Raw genomic sequence first — 19165 nt, 5'->3', positions numbered from 1 at the left:
ACTTACATTTACTTTAAGGTAGTATTGCCTTTTCAACTACTCGAGTACTTTAAATCTGTTACCAATCTTCCTGCTGTCTTGAATTGAACCCTGGCATTGGCAATTAACTCCGGCTGCCATTTCCCCAGCGCTTTCTACCAATCAAAAGCTTATGTGGAGCCGCATGTTCTGGCCGTAAGCCACTGAAATCAAAGCAAGCCAAACTCGTTTTGCGGCCACCTTCGGACGGCGAAATACAGGTAAAAATTTAATTGCACGCCACAACAGTTTTCTGGCTGATTTCATCCTTTAATTTCAATTCCACACAGGTAAGTCGGAGGGGTTTTCGAAGACAGGGGGGTTCGGCCGGCGTAGAAAGCCGCAACAGGCAGAGCAAATTTTGTCGACAGCCAGTCGCTGCAAATAATTTCTTTCGATTAATCCAATCGATTTCTATTCAATAAATCAAAATATGAATTCGTTACGGCTCGAACCCTCGACTAGCCTAGACACCGTCAGTGGATGTGTGGCTGAATGTGCCTCCGTGTTCGTTTGAGGCACGTAACAAATTGTTGGGTTAATTAAAAAAACATAAATCGTTTTATTCTTTATCCACACTCTCTGCGGCCCCTCGGCCGCTAAATAACCGTGGCAGGTCTTCGACGGCCCTTTCATCAACTAAAATCAGCCGAGTCCCCGGCAAGAAATTTGTGAAATAAATCACACTCTTTTCGCAAGAAATAATTTCACGTTAGGCACTTTCCCACTGCCTGACTTATAAATTATTTTGGCAGCCCTTTGCTATGATAATGCTGATGAGCATCGCCGGGCCCGCGAATTGTTGGCCATTAAGACATTTTGATGACTTTTAGCCCCTGGAAACTTGATCTGCCCAACACACACTTTAACTTCGTTTTGGCCAGCCTCCGCTGCGCCAATCAAAACAAATTAACGAAGTTTAGCAATAAATATTCATGACAAAATTCCGTCAGTTCAAGTGGTTATCCAAATATACACCAGCCCGACTGCAGAGTTCGTAAAAAATGAGTTTAACCAACAGGTCAGAAATTCTCATTTCGATCAAAGCGGAACGAGCGGAATGAAACGGTCGGTGGGGAGTGTGTGGGAACCGTATCGATGAGGTGGAAATAAGTCCAAGGTTTTGAAATGGCGCTCAGACCGAAGCAGGAAGTCGAGTGTGTCTAAATAAAGTACGGATGCAACGACGCATATGTAATTTGATAGATTTATTTAGCTGGATTCAAGGCATATCTAGTGGTACAGCGAAACAAACGAAGTTCATGTTCGGAACTTCTTGATACTTTGTTTTGGACTGGGGAAAGAAAATATCGCTGTGTGTGGAACCTCGGAAACCACTGCAACCGCTCCAAAATAATTCAACATTTTTGTTTATTGGTTTTTCTGTTTATTTTTCTCGATGGTTTTGTGGGTTTTTTTGTTGTGATTTTTGAAAACTCTTTTAATTTATTCTGCGTACTTAAGCTTGAAGAAATCTAAGGCCGAAAATATATATACGTATATGCGATGTAGCTTCCAATCCCTTCGATGTTGAACTCTTTTTACAGTGTATTAGTTAGCAGTTTTTGTACTAGAAAGCATGGGGTGGAAGGGAGGATAATGAGAATGAAAGCAGTTCCGACAAAAAATTAGCTAAGTCTTACGGTCTAAGTAGTTAATATGCTTAAGTAATTTTCGTTAAAGTTAAAGTTACGAGTGCGGTTTTTACATGTATGCGATTATAAACTCATATTTTATACATTTACATTAAGATTACTTCGAGTTGTGTTATTTTAGTTTGTTTTTGTTTGCAACTAGAAAACTACGTTTAATTTTACATAACAGTTGAATAGCAAAAATTAGGCAATTTATCGATCGCACATCTTTTTTTGTATAATAATATTTAAAATACATAATAGTGTTTAAAGACGAATCAAAGTGTGAGTTTTCGACTTCCGTTTCAACAGCAATTTTTCAATTATCAGGTAAAAAGTTCAAAGTGTTTTCTTCAACTTTCAGAAATATTTGGTTTTCACATTGCGCTACAAGGGCCAGGTTCTGCAGCCGCTGGCAGCAGATCCAGTCCAGCGAGGAGGTCGACTCCTCCAGGACTGCTTGGGCTGGTCCTGTACCGCCCCCTGCGATCGGAGTGGGCGTGGCTACCGGTTGAGCGGGGGGCGGCGGCGGCTCCTCGGGCCACCAGTTCTCCCACTCTCAATACGCCGTTGCTGCCCCGGGATGCATCAGATGGTGGTGATGGTGGTGGTGCCCGAAGTGGTTCAGGGGGTTCATAGCTTCCGCAGAGCCGCTCGGGGCCGTCGTGTGGTACCAGTCGCTGGGTGGGTGGTGCTGGGCGGCAGGGTGGTACAGGAGGTGGTGGTTGTGGTGCAGCATGGAGGCAGAGGCGGCCGCTGCCCCCGGAGAAGCCGCCGCCTGGTGGTGATGGGGGTGGTGGTGGTGGTGCGAGGGTGGGGGTCCTAGTGGGGGCGGCAGGTAGGCGGATGCGGAAGCGGCCATCAGTTGGAGGGCGGGCGAGGACTTCGATTCGCTGGGATGGGCGACCAACTGCTGCTGCTGTTGCTGCTGCTGCTGGAGTTGCTGCTGCTGTTGCTGTTGCTGCTGCTGCTGCTGCTGCAGCAGGTGGGAGGCGCTGCTGCTGGCCGTGCTGCTGCTGCCACTGCTCGAGGCGCCCAGGTGGACGCTGTGCATCGGATTGGGCTCCGATTTGATCGAGTGCGGGGAGGACTTAATGCCGCTGCCCCCGCTCAGACTGCTCACCCCGCTGCTGCTTCCCGCACTTCCGTCCAAGCGGGTCGAGGGCGGCGTCTGGGCTCCACCGGTGATGATGCTCGAGCTGGAGCTCTCCTCGCCCTCGCTGTCGTAGCCATGGGATGGACTCTTCTCATCCACGTTGCCATGCACCTGGGGGAAGAATGGGAAAGATGAGTTAGTATTATTTTTTACAAAATACATGGAAACGGGCAAGACGATCTGTTCCTCAGCCCCTGGACTTTAAAATCCTACTCTGAGTAAGAAAGTTTTGAATTTGTTAAGAGGATGATAGCGGTTTTTTTCGGTTCCAATAAAAAGGAATAGCTTGTTCAAAATGGATGGGTTAATATTTGGCTAAACACTAAAGAATTTAGTTTAAGTTGTGTTTAAAAATGAAAACATTTTTTTTTAAGAAGTACCGCTTGTCCCTAAATCTCTTTAAGTTGTACCAACTAGCACTTAGATGTCTTTGGGTTTGAACTTAGATGGTTGGCCCTGAGGAAAGAATTCAACTCCACCTCAACTTACCTTCATGTGCTTGCGCAGCGAGGAGGGGTGCGTGTAGGACTTATCACAGCCATTGATCCGACAGTTGTAGGGCTTGTCCGAGGTGTGCACGTGGGAGTGTTTCTTCCGATCCGAGGAGTTGGCGAACCGGCGATCGCAGCCCTCGTGCTCGCACTTGAAGGGCTTCTCGCCTGAAAGTAGGCAGGGAAAAGAAACATTTCGGTTAGTTTCAATAGAGAAGGAATGTACTTCGTAAACCTATAACCCTGCCTATGTGTAGCAATAAATGGCATTATTTATGTGACACGCATAAAATAAATAATAGCACCAGCAAGGGCAACAACGAAAAGACGATGACCATTTATGGGCTCACAATTTTTTATGAACTGTCCTGCACACACAATTTAATAAAGGTGGGAAAACCCGTGTGTCCAACGTATTTATGGGGAAAACAATAACAAAACAACAAGACATACAGGGGGGAAGAAATCGTATAAATTATGCGGGATCAAGAGGCCATTGTTCGGATCTCGACCCTGTGACCCGTCCACGATTTTCACCTGTGCCGATGCCGATTGTCCTTTCTGTTACTTGTCTCTCCGTCCGTCTGGGCCTCTTTAGGATGCACAAGAACAAAAGCGGCAAGGGTAAAGGGAAAAGGTCACAGGGCTAACGTTTATCATTTGATTCGTGTGCGTAACACCTTTTCCGATCAAAAACAAGAAAACGTTCCCTCGATTAGCCCGAAGTGATATTTTATAGCTTATTAGAAAATTATTTTTGACGGCGGTGTGGGAGTCTGAAATCTTGACAGCGAGTCCCAGCGATAAAATCGGGATTCAACATAAATAATGTGGAGCCCGGAGCTAACCGTAATTTGGCAACGATTTCAGGGAAATTAACAAAGCCAGGGGAGACTTAAAATGTAAATCTCTAACTTCAGGTATGACTGGATAATTGTCTGCCGGTGCCATCAATTTCAATCACTTGCCATATTACCCGCCCGTTTAAGGCCGTAAACAAGCCCAGTGAGGTATGTGCAGAAGGATCCCGGCTAAGTCCATTTAGCATATGGCATTTATGTCGCAGATAAGCGGCCATTACATGCACCACAAGTTTTATGACAATTGAAGCTAAGCGGCTCGGATCCCCTCGACCCCATTCTCCGCAAGAAACCCAAGCGGGCCGCTGACGACGACAATAATCGAACATTTTCACACCTCGAGCTTAAGCGGACAGTGACAATCGCATCGGGGAGCAGCGAGGAGAGGCGAGGGCGAGTAGTGGGTTAAGGAAAAGCGGCGCAGCTGGGCCACTGCAGGTGGGGTTTCGGGGTAGGGCCTTGTGGCCCGCCTTCAAAAGACGTCCAGCGGTGACTGCGCAGCCGGCTCAACAAGTTCCAGCCTTTTTTCGTCTTTTATGAAATTTAATACTAATTTATGTGCTTTATTATCCGCATTTGAATAAAGTTTTTATTTTGAGGCCTGTAATAAGTCAGAGAGCTTTGGGAGATGTGTATAAATAAACAGAAATCGGACAAATGCTGTTCGATTTGAATGGCGTGTCGCATTGTGATTGTTATTGTGGTTTCTATTAATTTGTCAAAATCTAAAAATCATAAATAAGCATTACGAGAAGTGCCATCGGAGCGCGACTGGAACTCAATTATTGTGACAGGTCCCAGGGTCCCGAAAACAGAACAAGCGAGGCGAATGCATTTCGACATGCTCGAGTTCCCAACCTGTGCACGCTTTTGATCGAGTTCAAATGGAACGGGCGCCAGATAAATCGGAGCGTGTTAGGCCCAATACTATTTATCTTTAGGTACTGGAAAGAAAATGTTAAACTACATACGTTTAATACCCCTTAGACTAAAGGATCGCTTTGTCCTACCCCCAAATCCCTACCAAAAAGGGCAATTTCGCTACACTTTGGCCCAGTCTAATCAACACTCCGCGGCTATTAGGCGACTGTGGGAAACGCTATCTTGGAACACTAATTAGTCATAAAGAGGACAGGCAGCTGACTTGGATCCGCCGACCCGCTGGGCTGCTAGCGTGCTATCAGTCTTATCACCTTATTTTCGGGGAACCCAGCGGCACACCGGTCCCTGGCTGCGGCCACATCCCATGTCCCCTGAGCTCGGGACACGGTGCACGGAGAAGAGAGTGCGGAACACATCCACATATCCACATATCCATCTCCTGGAGCGCTGCGGTCTAAGCTCAGCGGGGGAGACGAAGAACGCGGCACGCGCTGCGGCCAAGGACATTAAAGGGTTCGGGTCCCGGCTAAGTGCAGCGCAGGATACGCATAATTTTCACATTCCGAGCCGCACTGGCGGGCATTAAAACTGGAATTTAAATGTGTTTTATTGCTTTAAGTTTCGGGTCCGGTGGGTCCAGGGGAAATAACCGAAATACCGTCGCCCATTTATAAAATGTCAATTTCAGACGACGTTTCCCGACTTCCCCTTCCGACGGGCGACATGAAAGACATCCTCGGCGCACCCTTTTCGCCCTGGCAAGGCGCCATAAGTACAGAGGGCCCCCTCCCGGACGCCCTCCTCTTCCGCCGGCAAATCCCATTTAGGCTGTGCGAATCGACAAACTTATTTAAATATTTCAATAAAGTAAATCCAATGGCGAAGTCGCAGGCCACATAGCTCGGGCGGCGCTGCGAAATAGGCCGCCTGTTTTGTGATTTGCATATTAAGCGGGACGGGAGCTTCTGTTCCGCCCTCCTCTCCGGCGGAAAGCCCCAAAATGGGTAATTTCCTAAAAAACGCTCCTCGCGGCGGAACGACTGGAATCGGCACGGACTGCCTGTTATGGCGTTTTGTGTACAGCTGCAGAGTTGTTTGTTTTTTTGGGGTGGTTCTTGTATTTTGGGGTTGCTTTGCAATCTCCTCTCTGCGACTGTGTGTGTGTGTGTGTGTGTGCGTGGGTTAAGCCAAGAAAGTTGTACATGGCCACATATATATTAAGGTATATATACGCACGGCATTGTTTGTTGGTATATATGGCACATGTTTTGGCTTTTATGTAACTGCTGCAAAGCTTGCTGTCATTTGCAGACGAGTGCCGAGCCGACGGCCTTTCTCCCACCCACCCGCGTTTCCCCCGCTCTTCCACCCCCTCCATTTTCCCGTCTGAAATTGTTTTTGTTGTGGCTATTATGGGGCGTTGTTTCTTTTTCGACGTGGAAGGGGCTTTCTGGTGTTTCTGGGCGTAGTCGAGCCCAAAGGAAAAAGAAATGAGTTCGCCAAAGTGTTTCTTTTAGGCTGGAATATTTGCTTGTATATTATTAAATATGTTCGGATGCCAAAGACAACAATATGCCTTTCGCTTGGGTCGGGGAAGGGAGTGGTTAAAGTCGGGATGTGTTTAAAGCGTGAGGAATATTCTTTTAGGACTGCATGCAACCTTGTTACATTCTGGTTAAATTAAATTACATGTCATAATTTATTTACATTTATTATTTATTTTCTGGATAACTTAAAACTTCTTTATTGCCGATAAGCACCGTAAGTACCATGAAGCCCAGAAACACCCAGAGTCATGAGGAAGCAACTGGAGATCTGAGTCCGTTCCGCCCCCGCCCACATAACACGCTGCCTCTGGACCTGACCGCTGCTAACCAGGCGATGCAAATTGAGCCTCATTGACAGTCGCTGATTAATTGGAGTGAATCAGGTTTTAATTTTCAGCAACAAACAACAGATGAAATTAAAAATACACACAGCACAAATAAAACATTTTTGCCGTCGGAGTGACAGTTGCTTATTAAAGGCATTTCGAAATGGAATTAATTAAGAGCGCAAAAAACGGCGGAATGGGCGAACAGCGGCTAAGCAGAGGAGCACCATGGCCTGCAATCCCGCTTCTCCGCTTTAATTGCTGCTAAATAATTGCCCTGGTAAATATTTATTGCCTGCTTAAGGACCTCTCGGCACTCGCCCTCAAAAGAGAACAAAAGACGGGTCCTGGGTGCCATCCCCTCGCTCTTTTTATATAATGATGCCAGGGATGAGCACCATCATCGCTCATGTGTCAACAGCATGCAATGCGATATGATTATTATTATCTAACAATACAATAACAAAACTGCTACTTTTTGCCTGCCACTCTTCCTTCTCCGTCCCCTCCCTCCTGCCCCTCCGTCTGGGTTGTTGACACTCCTCGAAGTTGAGAATCCTGAGCTCATTGTGTATCTGTATCTGTATCTGTATCTGTATCTGTTTCTGTTTGTTTGCCATGCGTTTTTTCCGCTGCTGTCGCTTCTCCTTCCTCCACCATGCTCCTTTGTTCCTGTACGGCTAAATCCGGAAAAAGCCAAACCCCGATTTCCTGGCGGTTTACATTTCAATGGGCAATTTTCCCTCGCTCCCCCTTTTTTCTCTGCTGGCAATAGCTCACTTTCCGTTCGGGGTAGTTAGGGGGTTTGACTATTGATGATGGGAATTGTTAGGATCTCAAGGATGATATTAGGTGTCTTCGGTGAGCAGGTGGGGCTCGAGTGTAGCGCGTGATCCTCAGCTTGCAATCACAAATCGGGAACCAGGCATCGAAAATCCACTCATTCCCTACATCGCCCTGTCCATCCCCATTTCCCTTTCACCCTATCTAGGCACATTTTCCCACACGCTGCCTACTTTGAATATTTATAACAGTTGCCTGCATTTGATGACCAAATTAATGGCCAACAATTCCGCTCCATTCCATAATAATAATAATAAAATCATAATTTAAGTGCAATGAATGCCGCTTGTCAACGGCCAAATGCAAAATCCTCGGGCTCATCATCGGGGAGTATGATCATTATCATCATCGTCGTCGAGGAAGAGGATGTGGATGTGGATGTGCACCCCTCGGCCGGAGAAGTTACCTCTGGGTCTGCCACACAGTCGGACCATTGTTTGTTTGTTTGACAAAAACCATCGTTGAGTGAATTCGTTGGTGATTTATGATTCTGTATCCCTCCCCGTGCCCGACGAGCCCGATGATTATGATGACCCCATCCCATCCCCGATTCCCTGGCTAAGCAGCAGCGGTCCTTACGTAATTTTCGCTATTTGTTTGCAGCTTTGCCGTTTGCTGTCAAGTGATACGTTAATAATTGACACTAGGGTCAGTGGCCAGATTCTCAGCCTTTGGGTTTTCCTGCGGTTTATTGTAGTCGCTTCCCCAGATACTTTGGGAAGATGTTTCAAAACAAAAACACGTCGAATTTTACACTTCGCTGGCTTGTGCGTAATTAGGAAACGAGGGGAAATTGCATTGGAGAGATAGAGAAAGTGGAAGGAAGTCTTAGCTTGGGGTGTAAGGAAATGCGGTGGAGACCATAACTCGCTACCGTAAGTCGTCATTTGAATACTGGAAATACATTTACATCAACTTCAAATCCGAGCCAGACCTTTACACATCTTCAGGTTTTCGTACACCAATCCCGTACATTTCTCAATGAATTAACTGCTCGAAAAACTTTTTCCCTCCCCAACACAAAATTTTACGTATAAAGCTCGACTCGAAAATTGTGTTTTGTGAACAAATTTTTGTTATTACACAAGGTTGCCAGCTACAGATGCCAGGCGCACACACATCCGTGTGTCTTTTTCTTAGTCAGCCAAGTCTGGAAAAGTTTTTCTGGCTGCTCCAGTCGAAAATGCAATTTGAATGCATTAAATGCAAGCCGCACTCCCATGTAGGTAGGAATACATGCTCGGAATCGGGCATTTGCATATATCTCTGTGCGCACACACACCTCGAGTATGTATGTAGAGGCGTTAGTTGCATGGCAAACTTGTCGAAAATTTGTTCCAATAGTTGGGTCCAAAAAAGCCGGGCCAGCAGAAGGAGAAACCAAAGTCAGAGACAGAGTCACAGCCGAATAGCGAACTGGCCATGTTTGGTCTTGTACTCGTGTTCAGCAAGGCTGTTGCTGTCATTGTTTTACTAATAGCTCTGCTAGTTGTCTATCGGCGCAGTGAATTATATACACACATATACAAAGCGGGGTGTGTGTTCTGTGCTCGGTTATGTGAGAAAAAAGTTTTTGGCGAAATCATATTTGGTGAACGCAAAGGGCTGTGGAATTGCTAGGTTAGGAATGTGTGGAATGGAACAGAGGCTCATCCAAGTGTGGTGTGGAGAAATGCGTTATGGGATTCAGGTTCAGATTTATCAGTGTAAGAGGTAACAAGGTTAAAACGATGGCCTGGGCGGGACTATTAACCGTCAGCTCCAGTGACTAGTTTGGTCCTTCTGTTAAAGCCCGAGTGTGAACGCCACTTTCAAGGTGGCTCCGCAGATAGCTCGGCTCAAAGTGCACTCGAATGACAAACGCAGCGTAGAGAATGGGAAAAGTAGCACTAAGCCCATTGTCAGAACCCAAAATGCTTACAAACAAGGGCACACATAGCCGAGGGAAAAATGGTAACTGAAGTCGGCCCAGTTGACAAAGAAGTATCGGCCGGGATTAGCCCAAGGAGCAGCTGATGTCCCGACCGCCTCATGAATGAACTGCTTACGCGGTGAAAATGCTTGCGAAAAGAAAGCGGAGGAAATGCTGTTACTGAACCAGGAGTGGAATGCCAAACTCCACAACAAAGGGCGGCCTGGTCGACACTCTCAAGGAGGAGAGGTGTGGCTTTGTCCCGACTCGGTCACGGATCGGTGTCTATATCTGTTTGCTATCTCCCCGGCCTGATTTTTTGCTCTTTAGCGCTCTTTAAGATCTTAATCTCCTCAGCCCACTCACCCTTCCCCTCGCCCTCTGGGGATCCCTTCTGTTTGTTTATTTTTTCGAGTTCCGTCAAGTAGAAAATCCCTCCGGTTGTTTGTCAGAAATTAAAATGTCATCAAGATTGTCATCGTTTGGTTATGCGATGTGACATCTCCGGCAACTGAAGGAGGCTGAACCTCCGACTCGGCGTTCTCGGCTCGGCCTCGGATGGATTGCTTATCTCAAATGGCTTGTTCAAGTTTAAATGCTGTCGGTTCTAACAAGATTCGATTCGAGATAAAGCCAATCAATGACGTCAGCCGACAAATATTTGGGAACAGCGATTGGAATTGGGTTAGCAGACGGTATTGGTACAAGCGTGTGTGCTCTAACATTAGGACCGGCTAGAAAGTGATAAATCTGTTTCAGTGAATCTGAAATTCGAAATTATTCCCTCCACTCTTTAATTCTTGAACAGGTCTTCCTTCACACCTCGTTCAATACCCTTCGCACATCAACACCTCCGTAAATCCTAACGATACTGCCTAATGAACACATCAAAACACCAACTAAATTGCATTTATGTTCGCAACACTCGAGTAACAGAACACAGCCGAATTTCGGGGGCTTAGCAAATTGATCTGAATGTCGAAAACCGAGGGGAAAGTATCACATCGCAGTGGCCTACACTCGGCTGGGTCCTGCGAGGAAATTCGATCATGCTGAGAACTGGCTTTGCAAACCGAGAGCCGGGAATCGGCAAGGTAGACCGCAGTAGCCGTCGGCAGTGCGTCATAGATTCTGCGGACCCACTATGCCACTGCTCCTTTTCGCGTTGGCGGCTGTAATTTTAGGCCAAAACTCGGCCTGCTGTCGTCCCGTTTGACAGGAGATTGTCACACACACTCTTCATAAGTTCTGCCTCTAATTACAATTGACAATGTTTTTACAACAAATGGCGTGCCCGTCGGGGCTGTTGCCCTGGCTGCGGCTTTTTGGGTTAAATAATCACATTTGCCTAAGTCAACTTGGAGGCGTTCGTGTGTTACAAATGCGGCTGATCGCCAGCGACAAACGATCCGAAAATGTGCCGAGCAAAAGGCCACAAATATGCATATATCTGGACCTAAGCTGATTTGACAAGCACGCTTATAGCAGTTTATTCAGAGATCGCAATTTTTTGCCTCGATGATTTCTTCACGCTGGAATAATGGGAATTATATCTGGGCCTACACTCTGTTCCTGAAAAGTACTTGATTTGGCCACTGTATTTCTTAGTTTTTTATTTCAGTTTAAATATTTTCGTCTTTAAATGGGGTAAGCTTTGCAAATCTGTGATTTATTTCATTCAGAATGAAAATAGCATTCCAAGCGTTCTCTAGTCAAAATCGAAGCTCTCTGTTTTGGCAAGAGCGTTCCACGGTTTATAACAAACTCTGGTTGTGTGCCTGCTGCCCGGCTGTCTCGGTCTCAGTCCCTCTTCTTTTGGCTGTTTAACATTCTTGCCCATATGAATAATGATTTCATTTTTCCCATCAGCTAATTTATACAAGTGGGGCAATGCGCGCGGGGCCCTTGGCGCGATTTAGAGGATTAGTCAGGCCTTACTTTCCATAATTCTCGAAAAGCAGAAACAGAGACCGAGGACCCAGAACCCAGAACCCAGAACCCAGATCCCCGATCTCAGTTCCAGTTCCAGATCGAGCTCCGAGCTCCATCCTCTACCTGTGCCCCAGCCCAAACGTGTGCAGATATAAAAAATATGCAAGATGACAGTTTAATTTTATGGTTTGTCTGCTGCTGATCAGTTCTTTATGCGCTGAAATTGTATTCCTATTCTTGTTTTTATTCCGTCTCTATCTGCGATCTTGGGCCCTCTCCTTCGGGGATCCGCTGGAATGCGAATGGAGTCTGGTACGTGGCTACTTTTGGCTCCTTTCGGGTGAGGAATTTAATTAATTTGCGCGCGACTTCTAATGACGAAGTGGGCGTGGCGAAGCTTAGGAACTGGACCGAAGACTTGCCAAAAATGAAGCAGACCGAGGCCATCGAAGCCAGAGGGAATATTTATCAAAAGTAAGCCTCATTTATTAACCGGCCGTGGTAAGCAGCTTACCTCCGTCCAGCCGGGGAAGAGGAACATCCGAGGGTAGCACTCTCATTCGAATATTATGCAACAGCCCAACAAAATGGCTACTTAACTAATAGATTCGAATGGAAGAGCAAAACAATGACAGTGCCAAAGGGTTGGGAGAACGGGGACAACCCCCGCCGCGCTAACAGCGCTCGTTTTTTACGTCTCCCGCTTTTTGGTAAATGAAATTACAATTCCTCCCCGGGCGCAGGCAGGGGTTAAGGTAACACACACGCACGCTCGTAGAGCTGTTTTGACGTTTGGTAAATGCACGGAAAATAGAGAGGATGCAAAGCAACCCCTCTGCTCGCGAGCGGAACGGGTGGACACGGATCGGGAAGCATTGTTAGTAACTTGTTAGGAGCGCTGGCAGGGCTCGAAATCGGGGTTGTCGCTAATTAGAATGGGTGCATATGCTCGATTGTAATGGGTGCTGCCCGAGGAAAAACCGGGAGGGCCAGGACATTGGGGGATTATCTTACCATGAAACAGTAGTGGAACCATGGAAACACTTTCCCTGTCGTTTCACGGAACTTCAGCTGGTGGAAGCCATTAAAAAACTAGAAGGCGCTGGCAATTATTTTTAAAGATTCTAAAAACACCCATAAATATTCTTGGCTCGGAAAGTTCAACCCTAGGTTCTGTGGCCCTGTCCAGTCGATAAATTCCCAAACTTTGCTTACACTCAGCTGTCAAAGGCTGGACCACAGCAGAAATTTATACACTTTTTACTTGTGGCACATAAATCTCAAAGAGAGGGCCAACTTTTCAGCTTGTCAAAGTTTTTAGCAGATTGCGATCGTGTGTCATGTTTGGTATTTGACACTTTAAATTGGGCGAAGCGAATGCAAACATGGTGTCCTTGTGACAGGGACGTGGATATTTCGGCCCTCGGAGGGGGTACTGCCAATAAAATGACGAGTTTCCCTCGCTGGCTGCCCCGGCCTCTAAATGCATTTGTCATTAGCTGAGCGGACCCGAGAACTGCTCCTAGAGAGCGTGTCTAATTGATTCTCGGTCGTCGGTTCCTGCGACAGCGGGTGGGAGGAGGCAGAGATCGCGGCTGGATCCTCGCCCGACCAGGTAGGGAAGCTAAGGTAATCAGCTCAGCACATCGCAGGTTTCCTCCTCCTCCTCCTCCTCAGCCTCCCCCGCTGGCTCTTCCTCGCCTGCTCGCCATTGTTCTGCCAACAGTCGAATTCCGAGAAGCCAAAACACACAGTTTATCCGCAAAATAAAAAGTGATTTCGTCTCCCGCTCCGGTGTATCTGTGTCTGTATCCGCATCTGAGACTGTTCGGTGTGTATTTTTGTGAAAACCGTTGAACCCGCAATAAAGTCATCAATCATTGACATTTGCCAGCGCTTTGGTTTGGCTGAACTTGTGTTTTGAAAAATTATTCCATTGGCGCCGAGATGTGAGTAAGGTAATGAGCAATGTGCAGCGCAGACTGTTGGTAGTCTAGTTCTAAACTTTGCGAAGTACCTGGTTTACTTTATCCTAAAATGTGCAAGATACCTGGCTACTAACCAATTCAACCAGCGCTCCCACTCTAGTTGGCCCCCTGAGCTTTATAAAAGTGTAAATAATTGCATAACTCACTTCATCGTCCAAGGACCGAACAAGTCCATAAAAGACTCATTAAAAAAACACTTGCACTCAATTAAATCGAGGCGAGATGGAGCTGGAGGGGGCTAATCAAACAAGGGTCGCAGCCACCAGGACAATGTTGAATGCTAAACTTTGCCCCCAGCATAATTGCACAACAACAAGGCGCTTGGAAAGCGAGTGGTTGCACTTGGGCGATGGGAAATCGGTGGAAAGCCGGGTGGGGGTTGACGGGTGAGGAGGAGGTTGGCAGCAGCTTAATGAGCTTGAGGGAGCGGATCGGGTGTCGGGGGATTGGGGATCGGGGGAGTGCGAATAAAAACTAACCACAAAGTTGTTGAATGCTCTTGCGGCAGTCGGATCCTGTGGCCCGTTGTAGGTGTTAATGAATAAAGTTGTTTGTGGTCCGGCCGGAGGAGCGGCGTGGAGAGGAACCGTGTAAAAAGATGGCTATGTGTGTGCAACCGCACAGCGTGATAAACGCCATCTATCCAGACACCCAGGCTCACAGAGTCGCAGGCTGGTCAACTGAGCCCCGAACAACAAAAAACAACAGCCACAGAGCAGACAAACCTTGATTGTTCGTTGGGTTTTTTGCGGAGCCTGGGCGGGAAGGAGGAGGGGCATGGAGATGAGACAGGGGCTGGCCGGGAGGCTGGCAAAACTGCAGACGGTGACCGTGGTGACAAGTGCAAAAGTTAACACAACGACCCCACTTCAGGGAACGCTGGGAACGAAACGAAAACGGAGGCGGAGTGGGTTTATGATTCGGGTTTTGGAAATTGGTCTAGTAGTAATATCATTCATCATCAATTATAGAAAGATTCCCGAAATCATTTTGAATTTTTCAACGAAGAGCCTTGATTTGTACTCAACTGTGCAGCTATTTCCTAACCCACTCATCAAATCTCGACATTCCACATTCCCATCCCCCCACACCCGAATCTCGAAGCTCATTGTTTGCCCCGGTATATTGACCCCTCCGATCAGTTATCGCCGCTTTAATGGCACCACTTAGGGCAGATCTATATCGCCTGGGTGTCCATAAACACGTACTTGACTGCGCTGCTCCGTTTTGCTCACCCACTTATCAAATTTCGACCCACTCCCAATCGCCGAGGAGTGGCAACCAGATCATAAATAACCTTTACATAATCTAAACCAAGAGCTTAATGTAGCATGGCGAGTAACCAAAACAGCAGCAGAAACCATCGCAATCGCAAATAAAATAGGGCTAGAGGAGCGGGATGTGCGAACCCTCCATCCAGTAATCCGCCGACTGCTACTGTTACCCCAATTTCGGGGTTTCGATGGCTCTTTGAGAGGGCCAAGCACGGAGTGCCGAAGAAGCGTTTCCGAGCGATTACAAACGGAAGTTTTGACACGTGTCAACACATGGGTACATGTGTGTGTTTGCTTTCCTCGCTGTTGGCACTGGTGTGGTGTCAATGCAATAAAAACAAACACCAGCGCCAAGGGACATTTACCCAGCCAGCGATGCTGATTGAATTTTTGATTTATGCAGCGAGGGCAGGGGCGCGGAGGATGGGGTACGTACTTCAAGTGCCCCAGTCCCACGGAAAGTTAAAGGTTAAAGGCCCCGATCCCGGTCCGATGCCTAATGAAGTTGTGCGTCGGCCACTTGAAAGCCAGTAAATATGTTCGCTATCTCCGGCAATTTGTAGACCAGGCCAGCCAATCAAAGGCACACACAAATCAGAGGCCCAAAAACGCACTTTCTGCTGCATCACGCATCTCGGAGAAAAGGAACTATGAAATTGGTCAGAAGTATCATCATCGTACACACATTAACCGATCCACAAGCCCCGAGATCATTATAATGCCACATGATTGTTCCAAACCGAATTCAGTATGGCGGCGTCTCGAAGATCGAAACATTTTAATTACCCTTCGATGAGTGTGCAAAAGAAAACACGGTTCGTCCGAAAGGTGTACAGAAATAGCTTTTTTGGGCAGCTAATTTTTTGATTTATGTATCTGTGGGAGCGATTTACACTCACTCCCGAGGGGGTTTCAATAAAAAGAGACTATTACGGAGCAGCCGACGTCATATTTTAATTCAATTCATAAAAGTATAAAGCCAAATAATCCCCGGGAAAACTTGATAAAACCCACGCACAAACCAGCGACAATAAAGAGGCAGCACAAAATGTCCAAAATGAAAGCAAAAATGTGAAAATATGCCGGGCTGTGTGAAAACTCATTTTGTGGATATTCCAGAATATCGCTGTGCTGCTGCTGCCTAGGTTTCTTCACCCCAATTCCCCATTTAATAAACAAAGGACACTACCGAGCGAGGATAATGTTTGGAGGGCCAGGACCATGGAATTCCGTTTCGCCTCCGCTCATTGTTCTTCGCCGGAAGGTTTGTTAAACCGAGTGGTGCGATTTTAAATCAATTATGCAATTCTGTGCAACTTTGTTCTGTGTTTTCGCGTTTAATGCCTGTTTTCCCTGGCTTCCCTCTGGTTAATTGATTTTAACGGCTGTGTTTCGCCGCTTCTAATGAGCCCTACATGCTCGGCCATAAATTTCAATGGAACAAGTTCAACAGCCACTGGAATCAAAGTCATTAATTTGCGTTAAGCCCGCTTTCGGGCTCTAAAGTTCAGCCTCTCATAGATCACGACCATTCCACATAAATTGTATTTTAAGTCTCGGACAAAAGCAATTCCGAAATGCAGACATTTATTTCTGATTAATTTTTGTCAGAAGTGTTGATATTAGTCTGAGCTTGGCTTTTGAGTTATTCTTGAAAGACAGTGGAAAAAGAAATGCTGCATTTTGGCATGATTAATGGAGGGTATTAATGGCTAAATATTCTTCAGATTAATTGAATCAGAAATGAAAAGTTATAAAGTTTATATATGGTTTTTAGGCAATCATTTCAGTAATGCTAGAAAAATAAAGACGTTGCAGATGCTTAAATACTACAAATTCGATGAACAAGTCAAGAGCTATTCACAGGCTTATGAATATACTGAGCGCAAAAGTCGAAGTCAACCTAAAGTCGCAGGAATAATCTTTGCTGTGAGGACGACAACTTTGAGGAGGATTTTCAGGGCTAGGGAAGGGCTTAAGACGCAGGTTTTACAGGTGTCGTAAAAGAGGGCCCGAGTGGCCAGTGGCGGGTTAAGCCATGTAGTGGGCGTTGCACCGACTTTTGCCGACGGCAACACGCCCACCAAGACAACATGCGGGATTTGCCCAGTCGAGGGCAAGGGTTAAACCCCGGCAAGGTGAACTGATGTTTGGCCATGAAAAATCAAGGATTTCGAATCCAAGAAATTATTTTTCAAAAACACGAGTGGCAAAAGAAAAGGCAGAGAAATTGCTACGTTCTTCAGAACTTACTGAACTATATACTCAGTTTTATAAAAGCCAAGTTATTCACAAACCACACCTGCTTTTTACATGTGAGCTCAAAAATAGTTTACGGATCAACGGCGAAATATAAATAAGACTTCTCAGCTTAAATCGTTCTACTACAACATTCAGAATTTGGATTTTTATTATTATATGTCATGGTAAAAGAGAATTCTAACCAAAAAAAATCGAATATCTATCTCTTACGTAACTGTGCAGATTTGGCAAGTTCTGTTGATTCCAACCTTAATTTATCGACTACCCCCAACAAAATTCATACCTCATCTCGCCCCTGTAAAATCTTTCTTCACTAATAGAGACTTAAAGTTAGAGAGTGTTTTGCTACTCGGTCTATCGTTAGCAGAAATTTCGGATTCGCTTCGGAAAAAGCCCTGATTCATTTCAATTCCACAAATACTCCATCATAAACTCTGACTTGGACCCGAGTTTAAGGAAAATAAAAAGCGGAATGCGCCGCCGTACTTACCCGTATGCGTGCGCTTGTGGATCTTGAGGTTCTCGCTCCGGGCGAAGACCTTGCCGCACCCGGGATGCGGGCAGGCGAAGGGCTTCTCGCCGGTGTGGACGCGGATGTGGTTGACCAGCTTGTACTTGGCCTTGAAGGGCCGGCCGTTGCGGGAGCAGCCCACCCAGAAGCAGGCGTGCGTGGTGCACTCCGGGCCGCCCACGTGCTCCACGGTCAGGTGGGTTACGATCTCGTGCATGGAGTGGAAGACCTTGTTGCAGGTCTTCCTGCCGCCGGGCGGCACCAGGCCCGGCTGGTCGGGGTCGATCCAGAGGCACTGCATCTCCTGCTTGACGCTGGAGGCCGACGAGGCCGGCTGGTGGCGCATGTAGCGCAGGAAGGCGCCTGCTCCGGCCGGGTGCATGGCGGACATGGCGTGGTGGGACGGGTGGTGCACCACCGGGTGGTGCACGGCCGCCGCCGGGAAGTTGCCGTGGTGGTTGTACGGGTGCCCGGCGGCGTAGGCGTCCATCCGCATCTGGTGGTGGTGGTGATGGTGGCTGTGGAAGGGGTGCTGTCCGAACCCGGAGCCCAGCTCGGCGGCCTGCGCCGGGAAGCCGGAGAAGAGCATGGAGTCCGCCGCCGAGGAGGCCTGTCCGGCGGAGCCGGTGACCCCGTAGTCGGCCTCCCTCCTGCCCAGCAGGAAGTCCCTCGAGGCGTAGCTGTTGAAGTGTCCGTAGCCGGAGTTCTGGTACGCCGCCGCCGTCGCCGCCGCCGAGTCCTGCTCCTGCAGATGCGGCTGCTGCTGTTGCTGCTGCTGTTGCTGCTGCTGCTGGGTCATCTCGAGCTGCTGCTGCTGTTGCTGCTGCGGGTTGCTGTTGCTGGCGGTGGTGTTGGGCGACATTCGCAGCCCGTAGCTGGCCAGGTGGTGCTGGGCAGGTTCGATGAAGGCGTTCATCATCATGGCTAGAGAGTTTTCGACTTGTTTTCGTGGCTTAGTTAATTGTATCTGTAAGTTTTCTGTTGCACTTTCTAGGCCGGCGAGCCCATCGCCGCACTGAGTCACCGCACTTAACGTATGTATACTGGGGGCTCGTTTGCTTTCGAACTCTATGCGGTTCGCATTCAGATTCAGATATAGATATTTGTGGTATGCACTCGCGCGCGTTGCGTTCCGGGCGTTCGAATCGCAGCAAGACTTGACGTTTCAAGATGCGCAGCAGGACTGAAATGTCTGAAATGCTGGAACTCGAACCCGCTGCTCGTCGCTCGCGAGCCCTCTGCCGGTGGTGGGTTTCGGCGGGCCACCACTCGGCCGGATTGGCCTGCGCCGTGAGTGCGAGAGGTCGGCGGAAAGAAAATGGCTGCGCCTCCGCATACCTGGCCGGCGGTTAGAGGAGCGCAGAACCGGTTCGAGCACGCAGCCCTCTCGCTCTGCAAACTGGTTCTGCGCAAATTAACACCCACTGCGATTGGCCGGTGGGTGGTGGGCCGACCGGGCGCAGCGTGCGCCTGTGCAGGGGGCCCGAATGCTGATTGGACCGCGGGCAGCCAATTGAATGCTCACGGGA

The 19165-nt window shown here is 47.7% G+C and overlaps 1 protein-coding gene across 1 annotated transcript; it reads right to left on the bottom strand.

The window, feature by feature from the left end:
* Positions 1-1394: 1394 nt before the first annotated feature.
* On the bottom strand, positions 1395-18805 carry LOC108032934 (pair-rule protein odd-paired). Its single transcript, XM_017107006.3, has 3 exons — positions 17616-18805; positions 3298-3467; positions 1395-2919 (listed from the first exon to the last, which is right to left on the bottom strand). The coding sequence occupies exons 1-3, from the start codon at positions 18556-18558 to the stop codon at positions 2212-2214; spliced, it is 1821 nt and encodes a 606-aa protein (XP_016962495.1). The 5' UTR covers positions 18559-18805; the 3' UTR covers positions 1395-2211.
* Between the last annotated feature and the right edge of the window lie 360 nt (positions 18806-19165).

The sequence above is a fragment of the Drosophila biarmipes genome, chromosome 3R (assembly GCF_025231255.1).
Source record: "Drosophila biarmipes strain raj3 chromosome 3R, RU_DBia_V1.1, whole genome shotgun sequence".
Lineage (NCBI taxonomy): Eukaryota > Metazoa > Arthropoda > Insecta > Diptera > Drosophilidae > Drosophila > Drosophila biarmipes.
This window is presented reverse-complemented; position numbering and strand designations above follow the sequence as displayed.